At 36.0% G+C, this 15,992-nt stretch overlaps 1 protein-coding gene across 1 annotated transcript; it reads right to left on the bottom strand.

Annotated features, from left to right (window-relative positions):
- Positions 1-7,854: 7,854 nt before the first annotated feature.
- On the bottom strand, positions 7,855-10,824 carry LOC109181176 (receptor-like protein 12). Its single transcript, XM_019330930.1, has one exon. It carries the CDS (start codon positions 10,762-10,764, stop codon positions 7,855-7,857), a length of 2,910 nt encoding a protein of 969 aa, XP_019186475.1. The 5' UTR covers positions 10,765-10,824.
- Between the last annotated feature and the right edge of the window lie 5,168 nt (positions 10,825-15,992).

Raw genomic sequence — 15,992 nt, forward strand, 5'->3', positions numbered from 1 at the left:
TATAGTTGCAGCTGCCAACCTTAGATTGTCAAGGTCTTCGTCGTCGTTTACGTTAAAGTCATCATGTCAGTGGAGTCGTCTGATCTTGACTGGCAGTCAACCTTTAGCTTATAGTTCACGGTGATAAGACTCAGCTTTCTCTTTTTCAGATAAAAAAACTCTGATTTCTGATTTCTGGTTTCTGAGAAAGCAACCTTAGCTTGTATTTCACGTTGATAGGACTCATTGGAGTAATCCCCAATCTCTAAGGTTGACCTCCAGTCAACATATATTTCAAATTAAAGGCCCATAATTCCCATAAATCAAAATGTTTTGAAAGTTTAAGACTCCGTATTTTCTAAGGTTGAATTCTTAATCCTAATTAGAGATGATAATTTGTCTCATTCTCGATAGAAATCTTCCCAACAGAGATGGGGATGAGGAAAATTTTTGAAAAATAAAGACAGGAAATGTAAACAATTATATGTTTGAGAACGGGGATAAGGATACCTCACCCCGCTCTATTCCCGAATAATTTTTATAATTAAATAAATAAATAAATAAATATATATATATATATATATATATATATATATATATATATATATATATATATATATTTAGGTTCTGGTGCGGTTAGGGTGCCCAGGTGCGGTTGTGCGGTTTAATTTGGGTCTTTCATCTCGCTTAAATCAACGTTCAGGATTATCAAAGTTTTAAAAAAAAATGCGGTGGCAATTTTGTAATTTTTGCATCTAGGTCAAAATTAAGGTGAGCGGATCTGTGATTAATGTGCGTGTGTTTTGTGCTTAATGTGCGTGAGTTTTGTGCTTAATGTGCGTGGGGATGTGCTTATCGTGAGTAGTTGTTAAAACTTAAAGTCTGTGAGTTAATACTTAAAGTGCATGGGTTTTGTGCTTAATGTGCATGATGTTGTGCTTAATGTGCGTGAGTTTTGTACTTAATGTGCTTGAGTTTGTGCTTAAGATCTAACACTTAAGGTGCCTTAGCTTATACTTCTTTGTTCCAGACACGCTTTTTTTTTTTTTTAATTTTCATTGATTTGAGCCGTTGATCTAAATTTGATCAACTGCTCAGATTTAACCGCACAACCGCACGGGAAGCTATTCCCGCACCTGAACCCTTCCCTATATATAAGAGATCTAAGCAACTAAAACTAATCTTCTCTCTATTCTAGTCACGGCCCTCCCCTAATTCCGGGACCAAAACATAATTATAGTATTGGTTGTGGATGATGGTTTATTTATAGTGTTCAAGTAGGTGTAGATGACTAGATGTTCAAGTAAATATTGATTCTAAATTTTATATTTATCTCCAATCAATTAATGTTAATTTTAGAGATTGTAAAAGTCATTTGTAATTCAAAACATGTGGTTATTGTCAGATTAAGCACTTAATAATAATAATAATAACAATAATAATAATAATAATAATAAAAGGAAGGGGAAAGGGGGAAAGTGAAGAATAAAAAGAAGGGAAAAAGGAAAAGGGGAATCAGGGAAAGAATAAAAAGGAAGGAGGGGGGTAAAGGAAAAGGGAAAACACAGAAAGAATAAAACAAGTGGTGAAGCTACTAGCTAGGATTCGAACCATTGACTTTAGAGTGGAACTATTCATCCATGTGTTTCCCATTCCCCATTTGGAGAATCAGCGAAAAAAAGGACAAAATTTCATTTTTTTTATCCTCTCACCATTAAACAGGAATCACATTTGGTCGCTGATAATTAAAATACTTTAATTAAATGCATAATAATTATGTAATTTGTGTCACTTGTCGGCTATGCCCCGATCATACGTAGGTTACGCTTTGGAAGCCTGCAAAGCCTACAAGTCAAGTTTAGACATCTTCTTTATTAATTTTGTCTCTAAATCTCATAATTATTTAGCTCATAGTTTATTTTCTACCGCTTTTGATTGCACTGCGGCTATGTATTGTGTCACCGTCCCCCCTGACTATATTTCTGCATATCTATAATATAACTACATTGGTTGCTTTCAAAAAATGTAATTTGTGTCACATTTGGTTATATTATTCAATTTTTGGCCAATTATTGTAGAAAGTACTCATTTCGAAAGGAGCATTGAATTTGCTTCTTCTGCTGAAGAAGTACTATCAGCCAAGGAAGAGTTGGCGGACGGTGTTGGTAAACATACAAGGAACTAAAGTCCCCTTGTACAGGGCAGGATCGAGTTTGACAGCGACCAAAAACAAGGACAGTACCGGAGTTGTTCAAGTTCCGTTGGCGCTGAATTTTGAGGTAAAGTCTCATGGGGGACATGATAAGAAAATTAGTGAGGACGGATTACCGGAGGAAGATCTGGTGTAACTACAATTAATACAAAATTATATAAACAAAAAATCCTCATCCAGATCTAGAGAGATTTTAGAGACAAAGTTGAAGATAAAAAGTAAAAAATCATCAAATTCACAGTGAAATTGATGAGTTTTTACCTTTTATCTTCAACTTTGTCTTTGAATTTTCTATTGAAGTAGCTAAAGACACAAACTTTATTTAAAATAAAAAAATAAAAATTTCAAATGTGTGCAAACGCGATTAAGTGTATTTGCACACATTTAATGCGCGTTCGCACACTTAATCTAATCTATACCATTAAAAAATATTAGATGGATGCACATGATGTGTTCTCATGTTCTCACCTAAGCACATGTTCTCACTGGAACCCTACCCTACCCTATATATATATATATATATATATATATATATATATATATATATATATATATATATATATATATATATATATATATATATAGGGAAGGGGTCAGGTGCATTTGTGGCTTCCTGTGCGGTTGTGCGGTTGATTAATGTGCATGAGCTTTGTACTTAATGTGCCTGAGTCTGGTGCTTAATGTGCCTGAGCTTTGTAGTTAATGAACGTGAGTTTTGTACTTAATGTGTCTGAGTCTTCTGTTTAATGTGCCTAAGATTTGTACTTAATGTGTCTGAGTCTTCTGTTTAATGTGCCTAAGATTTGTACTTAATGTGTGTGAGTAGTTCAGAATTACGAGCTCATAAGGAAGCAGAACAGAAAATTTTCACAGTTTCCTTCTTTTTCACAATCTTTGAAGCTTTCATTAGCAGCTCCTCAGTATGCAAAGCAAAACAAGACAAAATTCATTCCTCCACCACTTCGAAACAAAAACAAGAAGAAAATGCAGCAGTAGATGCACATAATTTTCACAGCAGTGGATGAAGAACACACTCACGCACATTAAGCACACAATTCACGCACCTTAGGCACAAGACTCGCACACCTTAAGTACAAAACTCACGCACATTAATATTACACATTCACGCACATTAAGTACAAATCTCAGGCACAATAAACACAATACTCACGCACATTGAGTACAAATCTCACGCACATTAATTAACCGTACAACCGCATATATATATATATATATATATATATATATATATATATATATATATATATATCAATGTTGAAAAAATCGCTAGGCGCCTGAGGACCGCCTAGAACGCCTAGGCGGGCGCCTAGGAGGCCGACCGCCTAGCGCCTAGGCGCGATTCTTTGCAACACTGATGTGTGTGCGTATATATATATATATATATATATATATATATATATACACATATAGACAACTTTTTCTTACTAAATTAGGCTTATTGATCAAAAATAAGAACGGTAAATAGCGAAAAAATGTATCATGGCAAGCATATCTCCAGAGATTAAAATCTTGTCATTATGTTGCTTGTTTGGTGATTGTCTATGAACATAAATTATTTTTTGTTCATAAAGATGTACATGTAATTGTTTGTTTAGCATTTACAGACGTTAATAAATACTAATGAACACAAACAAATTTTTTAAAACCTTAACAAACGACGAACACAAATACTTTAAAAATTTTAACAAATGAACCCAAACAATCTTTGTTAGTGCGTGTTTGGTTCGTTAACGTCCTACTATGAAGCCAAACTTTGATACCGCTTAGCAGGAATAGTTATGCTGTGCATCTGTATGCACCATGCATGGTGCATACAGATGCAAAAACGACGTCGTTTTATTAAAAACGCACGTCTCCCCTTTAAAAAAAAAATTCAAGTTCGATTCCTAGTAACAACATTATTTTGTTCATTCATTATGGAATTTTAGTTCATGGATTATGGAATTATAGTTCATCGATTATGGAACTATAGTTCATCGATTCTGGAATTATAGTTCATCGATTTTGAAATTTTAGTTCATAGATTCTGAAATTTTAGTTCATTCATTCTGAAAATTTTAGTTCATAAATTAGATTATGGAATTATAGTTCATCAATTATGGAATTATAGTTCATCGATTATGGAATTATAGTTTCGAACCTAATTTTTTTTTTTAAGGGGAGACGCGCGTTTTATAAAAACGACGTCGTTTTTGCATCCGTATGCACCATGCTTGGTGCATACGGATGCACAGCATAATTTGCCGCTTAGCAGCAGGGCATTTGGATGAACGTTTTAAGCAATTTATTTGTTTGTAATTCTGTAAAAGCTATCCACCTTTCATTCGGCATATATTCCTTCGTTTCATGATGATATGCCAGGACTCGAGAAGACTCGATCCAGTTGTGAAGTTGAATGTTAAAAGGAGAAAATGCTCTGATCTTTACCAAGACAAATTGACTCCTTGACTACGTAGATAAGGTTGGCTTCAAGAAGACAACAACTATGGAACCCACTTTTAGCTTCAAAATGATCTTTCCTGTTCTGTCCCGATCCAGTTGTGAACCTGCAGGCCTGTAATATAATCTTGATATATAGTTTGTTTCATTAAAAAAATAAAAGTTATGATGTGTTAGTAATTTGAGAATATTTAGGTTTAATTTCTTTGCAGGGTGATGTATATTGTTGGGCGGAACATTTGTTTCAAATTTATCCTTTTTTTTTTTTTTTTTTTTTTTTTTTTTTTGGTGTGTTTCAAAGTTTCTGAATATTTATCTTGTCTCCATGAAGTTTGGGGATACAAAGGTAAATTATTATATCATACTCAAACATGTTACTTAACATTCAAATCCTCCTTTCAACAGAGTTGGTCAAACAATTAGTTTGATAATCAAATAAAAACTTTTTTAAAATAACTCTAACAATGTTGGTCAGACAGTTGGTTTGATAATCACATAATTTTAAGTTTGACTCATCGATGACAATTGTTTATTAATATTCTTGCTAGTATCCCCGTAAGCGGAGATGGAGATGGGCCAGCAATAGTTCAATTTGACCAACGCCAAGCTAATATTCTGCGCGATCGGATCACGTGCGACTGTAGTGACCAAAATTCGCCGGGAAAAAAAAAGAAGAATTCACCAGAGAAGAAGGAAGAGATGTGAAATGACTAAAATACCCTTATTATTTTAACTGTTAAAATTTTTCGGCAAAATTTGGTCGGTAATTTGACCGGAGTGACCAAAATTGATAAAAATTGCATAGTTAAGGTACTAAATTGACACTTTTGAAAGTCAGGTGCTGAAATTAACAAAGCCCCTATAGTCATATGACCAAAATTGGAATTTTCTCTTAAATCAAATTATTAGTCAAAAACTAAATTAAATAAAAAATATTGTTACAGTAGATGACTAAATTGAGAATTTAATTTAATATTTTTGTTTTGGTGACAACCGCCCTCCCCCAAAGCGGACACTATTTGACTTTTCTAAATCTTGTTCTGCTAGCATCAACAATCGGGAGCCTAAACATATCTTGTGGAGAGGCCTCAAGAACTGTCATTCCTATTTTTGTAAATTGACCAAGGTTGACAAGAAAATCAGCACACATATTTCCTTCCCTTATAATCTGCGTAAAGATAACCTCCTCAAATCCCGAGACAATGAATTTACAATCAGAGCATGCGTGATGGCAAAGTCACTAAGGGCATGATTGTCACTCATTACCTTGACCACCGCCTCTGAGTCCAATTTCGCAACTGACCGCCCGAAACTTATTCTTTACCAAGTCATAAAACCTCCCTTAGGCCCCACAACTCAGCAAAGAAAATATTTATGACACCCATGTTAACCACTGACCCACATGGCTTTACCCCCATAAGCTGTATTCCTTTTAGCCAAGAGTCTTACCGCTTCTCTCGCAAGAACACTAACCATATCAATAACCTCCTTGAAATTCCTATGAACTCCATTGAACACTTTGTTGTTCCGTGCCTTCCACATCCCCTAAAGAGTGTAGGAGAATTCAACCCCCCAAGTTGTCCCATCATTGAGTCATTCTTAACTAGAGCAATTATATCCTTAACCCAACATGTCGGGCTAGGAGAAGCACGCCGACAGTCTCGTGCTACAACACAACATCGGAAGTGGTGATCAAGGCTCTCCTCCTCCTCCCTACACCGGGCAATCCACGTTGTCAGTCAAGTGCCTGTTGCGGCGTTCCATGTTAATTAGAAGCTTCTCGTTGACCATGAGCCACACGAACAACTTCACTTTCTCCATGCAATTGATCTTCCATATCCAGGCAAACTCTTCCATATCCAAGCAGACTCTTCTCCCCCCTCCTAATTACCTGCAATCAAATTAAAAGCAGAACGAACCGAAAATTTACCTGACGACAAAGATTGCCAACAAAACTTGTCAACCATGACAAACTTAGCCGAGATTGGAATCGCCTGAATACACTCAACGAGATCGTGCAAGAGGATGTCACTGAGTTTTGGCAAGTCCCAGCCCCGATTATCACAGATGAAATCACTCACTTTAGCGCAAAAAATATTTACAACATGAAAATTTACAAACGCAAAAGATAGATTTAAAATTTTTATTAATTAAAACAAATAGCACAAAAACATGCAACACCTTCAAAAGTTATTACACTTAAATATTGTCCAGATGATAATAACACAAAAAAAAATGCATGCAAGGAGAGGTATCACCACCATAATCACTGATCCCAGCAGTCTGCATTCATACCTACAAAAGTGAAGTGGATAAACATGAAAAAGTGTTTGGTGTGTGATCAACGGTGTTTATATGAAAAATTTGTGCTATATTGGAAGTAATCAAGATTACCTGAAGGTTGCAGCTTAGAGTTATCAGAACCTGTTCCTGCGAACTCTGCGTCTTGGTCCTGGAGATTTTCTTCCGCGTTGTCGGGGACTGAATAGCCGTATTAAAACTTCGTCAAGTTGTTGGTATGCTTCCCTGCATCTCTTGTTATGCAAAAGCATCCATAGGTACGCCCCTAATCCCACAGCGAATCCTAAAGCACAAGTTACGTATTCCCATTTGATCTCAGAGGGGCCACCATCAAATTCTATCACAGATCGGCTGCCATTGAAGGTTTTTGGTGATTTGCAACTTTTTGGGAGAGGAAAGCCACACAATTCTTGATTGCCTAGGTAAGAATCTGGTCCAAATGTATTAAGTTGATTGCCGGTTGGAATCACACCAGAAAGTCTGTTGAATGATAAATTCAAGACTGAAAGGAATGTGAGTTTCGCAAGCTCTGCTGGGATCTTTCCATTTAGTTGGTTTGCTGAAAGGTCTAAGGACTCAATCGTTTTTAGATTTCCAATTGTTTTGGGGATATTTCCTGTGAGAGCATTGTGTGATAGGTTAAGAAAGTAAAGTGAAGTGAGAGCTCCAATTGTATCTGGTATAATCCCATGGAAATTATTGCATGAGAAATCAATAGATGTGAAGACTGTGAGAATTCTCACAAGTTCCATCTTCATCCCTTTCACAGTTAGCGTTACTTTAACTTCATAGTTGTAATAACCACTTAATTTCAAGTAGTCAAACTTGATGTTATGCCCAGACTGTGCAGGATTTTCCTCAATAGTCATTCCTTTCCAATTTAACAACTTTGGGGAGAGTTCTCAAATGAAATTATTGGAAGCAAAATCTATAATCTGAAGGTTTGGCCACATGTGATTGGCATTACCACTGATTTGGTTTTCCCCAAGGTTTACTCCCTGGATCCCAGAACTGTTGAATAGACATGATGGAAGTATGCCACTCAGCATATTGTTGGATAGATCAAGTATGCCCAGAATACTTGCATTACATATGGATTCAGGAATTGTTCCGGTGAAGCTATTATTTGAAAGAGACAAGAAAGTAGCTTTTGTAGCAAAATTCCCAAGACCAAATGGGATGGAACCATTGAAAAGATTGTTTGAGTAATCAAGATAACGAGTGGAATCACTGTGGGCAGGTGTAATAGGAAGTGGGCCTCGCAATTGATTGGAGTGCAGGTCAAGTTGAGTAAGACTGCTTGAAATTGTATAAGGTTGTTCAAGACCATCTAAGAAATTGCTGGAAAGATTTAGACTATTTAGATTTCCATTACCCATTCCCCATATCGAAGATGGTATTTCCCCTTTAATTTCATTGTCTGACAAATCTAAAAACATCAACTTTGGAAATTCAAAGAAATATTTCGGAAATGACAAATTTATTAGATGGTTAGAACTCAAGTCAATGTTATACAATCCTGAGGTAGATACATTCAAATATTCATCAACAAGACCATCAAATGAATTGTTGAAAAGATCTAGTGTCTGTAATGATGGAAGTGAAAACAAAGATGATTGTATCCTTCCACTTAAGGAGTTGGAAGAAAGATCCAGGTCAAACAGCTTTGGAAATTCAAAGAAGTACTTTGGAAATGACCCATTTAGACGATTAGAACTCAAATACAGACTTCTCAATGGTGAGACAGACACATTCACATATTCATCAATAAGACCATCAAATGAATTGTTGGAAAGATCTAGTGCATCCAATGATGAAAGTGAAAACAGGGATGATTGTATCATTCCACTTAAGGAATTGGAAGAAAGTAATAGAACACCCAGCATTGGAAATTCAAAGAAATACTTTGGAAATGACCCATTTAGACGATTAGAACTCAAATCCATAATACTCAATGGTGAGACAGACACATTCACATATTCATCAACAAGACCATCAAATGAATTGTTGGAAAGATCTAGTACATCCAATGATGGAAGTGAAAACATGGATGATTGTATCCTTCCACTTAAGGAATTAGAAGAAAGTAATAAACCACACAGCATTGGAAATTCAAAGAAGTACTTTGGAAATGACCCATTTAGACGATTATAACTCAAATCGAGAATTCCCAATGGTGAGACAGACACATTCACATATTCTTCAACAAGACCATCAAATGAATTTTTGGAAAGATCTAGTGTCTGCAATGATGGAAGTGAAAATAAAGATGATTGTATCCTTCCACTTAAGGAGTTGGAAGAAAGCAACAACTTAGTCAACTTTGGAAATTCAAAGAAGTACTTTGGAAATGACCCATTTAGACGATTAGAACTCAAATCGAGAATTCCCAATGGTGAGACCGACACATTCACATATTCTTCAACAAGACCATCAAATGAATTTTTGGAAAGATCTAGTGTATCCAATGATGGAAGTGAAAATAAAGATGATTGTATCCTTCCACTTAAGGAGTTGGAAGAAAGCAACAACGTAGTCAACTTTGGAAATTCAAAGAAGTACTTCGGCAATGACCCAACTAGACAATTAGAACTCAGATTGAGTGTTTGCAATTGTGAGGTAGATACATTCACATATTCATCAACAACACCATCAAATGAATTGTTGGAAAGATCTAGGTGTTGTAAAGATGGGAGTGAAAACAGAGATGGGGGAATTCTTCCAGAGAGAAAATTTGACCTTAAATTTATGTGCACAACTTTTGAAAGGCCTTCAAAATGTTTAGAAGAGAGTGGACCTGTCAGGCCATTAAAAGAAAAATCTATGCTAGTAAGATTCTTTGAGTGTAGAAAATGCGGGATTGAGCCAGTGAAGTGGTTATGCGAGAAATCAACATAAGTGAGACTGGTAAGTTGTGCCATGGTAGAGGGAATTGATCCACTGAAATTGCAGTAGCTGAGATCGATCCTAGACAAGTTGCTAAGATTACTAATGGATGCTGGCAACGAACCAGAAAATTGAGTGGAAGCTACTGAGATCATCCTAAGTGATCCATTCTCAGGAAATGATGGGAAACCGCCACTAAGATCATCATTGTCTTCCAAACTGAATTCCTGTAAACCTTGTATCTGAAATATCTCTGTTGGAAATGATCCCTGAAGATTACATTCCCTGAGGCTCAAGGTCTTGAGGTTAGAGAAATTGGCTAAGAATTTTGGAAGTACTACTGTACTGGAAAGATCAACACCATCAAGATAAAGTTGTCTAAGTTGAGTGGAGTTCTCAAAGAATTGGTTTAGATTTGGATTCTCAAGTTTAAGATTCCAATAGAATGAGAGGTCAAGAGTTACCAACCTTGTGAGTCTTGATATTCCACTCGGGATCTGCCCTCCAAAACCAGCAGTTGACAAATTGAGATATGTCAAGTTGGTAAGATTATAGATCTGAACTGGAATTGGAATGGAATTGAAGGTGTTGAAAGCCAAATTGAGCCTCTCAAGGTATTGAAGACTGAATAGAGCGCTTGAATTGTGAATACCATCTGTAATGGTTTCACTGTCGAGAATCAAGGTGATGACATGACCTGAGGTGTCACATTCCACCCCAGCCCAAACACAACAGTTGTCCTCTGTGCTGTTGTTCCAGCGCGCAAGCTTGGTTGAAGCTGTTGAGTCGAACACCAGGCTGCTGCGGAACTGCAACAACAACATTTTCTGATGGCTCAAGCATTGGGATTGGGCTGCCACCATTTGGAGCAGCAAGCAGGAGGATATGAAGAAGAAAAGGCGGCATTCAAGGACTGGAGTTTTCATTGCACAAACAAAATTATATTAAAGGCTCAATCTATAACAATTTTGGGATGCTTTGAATTCAAGTGAATGCATGAGATTATATATATATCAAGTTTCTTTAGTCTATAGTTGCAGCTCGTTAGAAGACTTGCAGGGATAAATTTAACCATAGATTGTGAAGGTCGTCGTCCTTTACGTTAAAGTCATGATGTGAGTCGGAGTCGTCTATCTGGCGGCCAACCTTTAGCTTATAGTTCACGGTGTGTGATAGATATTGCAGAATTGAAGACTCTAGTTTCTGAGAGAGTGATGAGAAGCCAATAATATATAGCTTGTAATTCACGTTCATAGGATGTAATCTCCAATCTCAAAGGTCGACGGCCACTCAACATATAAATGCAAATTAAAGCCTCATAATTCCCAGAAATCAATTGTTTTGTGCAGCGGCCAGTTTATTCAAGAAATATTAATTTATTCCACATCTACTAATCTACTAATAAATTATATAACAAGTCAATATTATTAAATTTTTAATGTGAATATAAAATATGTTGACATAATCATATAAATTAATAGGCTGTACATTTTATCTTCAAAAAAAAAAAAAAAGGTTGTACATTTCAATCACTGCAAATTGAACATCCTATTTGTTGTACTCAATTTTTTTAGCAGAAATCAGTCTGTCTTATTAGGGAGATCAGAGAACAAATTTAATATTGCAAAAAAATCCTAACATTATCATCAATAACTAGGTTGCAAATCAAAGTGTTGTACACTCCAATTTAAAGTGAAGCTCACGTCTAGATGTCTATAAAACTTGTTTTCAAATGTGCAACTCTTTTCTTGCTGCCGTGAATGAATAGTTTAATTTTTTGAATATTTTTAATGCACCTCTTGACGGTGCAAACTAAAGTCTTCTCCGAATTAATCAATTATAGGACGACCGACATCGTTGGTGACTGGTCTTTGATAGTGCATGCAAATTAATTACACCACCAACTGCCAAGTCTTTTTTTTTTAAACTAATCACCAACAAAGACTTGTCTCTAAGTCTTCTTATGCCCCACTACTACTTATACTAAAGGTTAAATATATTATTATCTTATGCATGTATTTACTAGGCTGGAAATCAATGTCTTAGTCTTTGAAGTGAAACTCACGTCTTAAGTATTGTAGCTGCCAACCATAGATTGTGAAGGTCGTCGTTTACGTTAAAGTCATGTCAGTGGAGTGGTGTATCTTGACTGGCAGTCAACTTTAGCATGTAATTCACGGTTGATAGATTTTGCAGAGGAGTTTGATTTCTCGGAAGTCAACCTTAACTTTTCCACAACTTCTACGAAATTAAAAATGCAAAGCTTCATAATTCCCAGCTGCAATCAAGATGTTTACGAGATCAGATATGTTTTGTGTAGCGGCCAATTTATTAAATAAATATTAATTTATTCCAAATTTTAATACAAAGTTTATAATTTCACATTGCATTTAAGTTTATTTTCCTTGTTATTTGTTATAATTTTGCCCAAAGTGTCCTCATTTGATTCATTTGTGTGTTTATGTATAATTCTTAATGATTTAGATGAATTGAGTGATTTTTGGGGCATTTCGGATGCTTGTAGAGCCAATGGGAGTCAATGACAAGCTATGAAGGTGGGAGAAACACCTTTTAGAGAGCCAAATTGTGGTGTGTTTAGTGGTCTTGGTTATTTGGACAAACAAAGGCAAAAGTGGAGTAAAAGAGCAAGAAGTTAAAATTCCCGCACAAATCATCCACTACTCGGTATTTTGGTCATATCTCTGCGTAGGAATGTCCAAATTAAGTGTTTTTTATATCATTGGAAAGCTAACCTGAAGGGCTACAACGTTGATGAAGACCACAAAGGCTAATTCAAACGTTTCGAGGGTGAAAATATGCCTAGAAGATGGACACAGTGCACAGAAACTCTGCCTTGTGGCCACGGGTGTGGCCAAGGGCGTGGCCAGATCCGTGGCCACTGGGCAGTGAGCCTTCATTTCTGGCCACGGGTGTGGCCAAGACGTGGCCACACCCGTGGCCAGCCTCTCCAGTGGAACGATATCTAAACTCTATACTATAATTTGATACTTGATAGATGCGTGAAAAACGTCCTCATCACAAGCATTAATGTATAAGCTTCTGATGGGAAAAGAAATATTGGATAGTTATGAAATTAAATGGCAAATCATTTTTTTTTACCGTGCCTGATTATTATCCTAATACTAGTGTAGAATGGTTGTGAAAAATATTAGAATATTAACTTTTTAGAATACCATTTTTAAACTGTACTATACTTAAGTGGGTGTTGGCAATAATTAAACATATGATTTTCTAATAGAGGATCATATTCAACTCATTCACTCACCTTAGATCATTTTTGTGGTAATACATGTTTAAATAAGTGAATGCAAATTAAGTTAATACTCATGATTTTAGACAAAAGAAAAGAAAAGAAAAAAAAAACAAACAACATGCAATAAATAAATTTTTGTACAGTAAAAAATAAAAATGCATTGAGGAGGTCGGAGTCATTGCTGATACGTCCACGTGCGAGGAGATTACTGACATGTCCAATTTCGATATGTTCGGGTAGAGTACCTTTGGTTGTGTTTGCCCTCTAGCTAATAGCATAAAACCTTACTCTCGGAAAAATCGGTCTGAATCATTAAGCTCGACAATATCATCCTGAGTGCAGGGGTAAAGCGTATCAACAAGTATTGTCTTGGTGGGGCAAGTTCGGGCCCAGGCTCAGGTTGAGTTAAGTTGTGACGATGTAGGACCTACTCGGGACTCGGCCTACATAGCGTACGACGTTTATACGGAGCCAGTCCACAATCATACAAGCAGGGATATGTCCCATCAATGGATGTTGAAAATAATGAGATTTTTTTTCACAAATAATTTTTACATCTCTAAATAATTAATTTTTTAATAAATGTTTATCCCTATATAAGACATACATTTTTACATGATTTGATTTTATTAAGACAAATAATGGAGTGAGAGTTTTTTTTTTTTTTTTTTAATTAAGAAAGTAGCTAATTTATTAAACTATAACATGAAACATTTCCTTCCAAGACCCTTATTTTTCTCTCTTTATACACAAAAGTTGACAAAGTCTTTATTTCCTAATGTAGCTTATTAACTAATTTTAACTTGTTTGACCATTATTAGTTGTTTGACTTTGTCAAACAGTTAATATGTGCATTTAATTAATCAATTTGTTTGTAATAGCATATTATTCTAAAAAGCTACACAAAGCCAACTAATATGAAAATTGCAATATTCTATACAGAATACCAAATACCATTGGGGCACTCAATTCACTTTACTATCTCAACCTATCACACAATACTTTCACAAGGAATATCCCAGAAACAATTGGAAATCTGAAAACGATTGAGTCCTTAGATCTTTCATTAAACCAGCTTGGCGGAGAGATCTCAACACGGATTGCAAATCTAACATTCCTATCATTTTTGAATCTATCATTCAATAGACTTTCTGATAGTATTCCAACAGGCAATCAGCTTAATACACTTGATGCAAGTTCCTATTTGGGTAATCCAGAACTGTGTGGTTTCCCTCTCTCAAAAAGTTGCAAATCACCAATAAGATCCAGTGGTGGCGATTCTAAGATAGAATTGGGTGGTGGGCAGTCTAAGATTAAATGGGAATACGTAACTTCTGCTTTGGGATTCATTGTGGGTTTAAGCGTGTACCTTTGGATGGTTTTGCATAACAAGAGATGCAGGGAAGCATACCAACAACTTAACAAAGTTTTAGTACGACGATGAGAGAAAGATGTTGTTGTTAGCCAACAATAACATATTCAAGTTATTGAGTATACATTAATAAAATATTCACAACAGAGAACCCAATTTTGACTAGAATTATTTTTCGTAATCTCAATAACTTCAGACCAATAGATCATCCATCCCGAAAACAGTGATTAAGCCTTCTCCGCATGCGGCAGTTTTGTGCGATGAAAACTTCAATCCTTCCATTGCTTTTCTTCATATCCTTTCAAAAATTGTGAATATAGATTTAGGGTCTAATTTACTCTCTGCAAGAATTCCCCCATCTCTTTTTTCACTTCCATCATTGCAGAAACTTGTTCTTTCCAATAATTTATTTGATGGTCAAGTTGATGCTGATGAGTACATGAATGTTTCTGCCTCTCAATTGGATACACTTGACTTGAGTTCTAACCGTCTAAATGGGTCCATTCCGGATTACTTCTTGGAGCTTTCAAAGCTGAATTCCCTGCTACTTTCTTCCAACTCCTTCAGTGGAAGGATACAGTTTGAAAGTCTCCAAAAGCTCAAGAGCCTCAGCAGATTTGAGCTTTCTCACAACAATTTGTCAGTTGACGTAAGTAGCAGTAGTTCAGCCTCCTCATTCTTTCCCAAGATTACAACATTGAAAATGGCTTCTTGTCGATTACACAAGTTTCCGGATCTTAGAAATCAATCAAGTATGATCCATTTAGACCTATCAGACAATGAAATTAGAGGGGAAATACCAAACTGGATATGGAATGTGGGCAATGTGGGCAAAATTTAAACACACTGTTGATCACAAACCAAACACTTTTTCCTAAGCTGATTATTCACTCCACTTCATTTTGTAGGCCAGTATGGATGCTGAGCGCAGTTATTGTGTTGGTGATAGCTCTCAGTTTGCATATTTTGCATTTTTGTAATTATTTTGGGTTTGGTTTTGTACTCTAGTAAGTCTATCTAGTATTTTTTGTGTGTTAGTAATTTGAGAATATTTAAGTGTAATTGCTTTGAAGGTGATGTAACAGTGATGAGTGTGATGCCTCAACAATTGATTTTGTTCGTTGGGTCAGCTTCCAGACAGGGGTTCCTCTGGTAGCTGCAAGAGGTGTTGCTAGCAGCGAGTCACGAACAACTGTTGCTCCTTTAGAGTGTTAGGCTTCAGAGGATTACTCAAAGGGTATACAATGAGCAACTTGGCAATGAGGATGCTCAGCTCACTCCTCTGATCTGTTGCGTCTTACTTGTGTTGGCATAATTGGCATGTCTACAACATACCCAATGGACATGGTTGGAGGCTGAATTATTGTATAGACAGCAAATTCTCCTTATCACTACAGGGGAATGTTTCATGCATTATATTATCAACCATCTTCAGAGGATCAAAGAAAATGATCGGTTATTGTGGTGGTGATAGCTCTCAGTTGTGCATGTTTGCATATTTTGCATTT

Source organism: Ipomoea nil, unplaced genomic scaffold, assembly GCF_001879475.1.
Source record: "Ipomoea nil cultivar Tokyo-kokei standard unplaced genomic scaffold, Asagao_1.1 scaffold1043, whole genome shotgun sequence".
NCBI lineage: Eukaryota > Viridiplantae > Streptophyta > Magnoliopsida > Solanales > Convolvulaceae > Ipomoea > Ipomoea nil.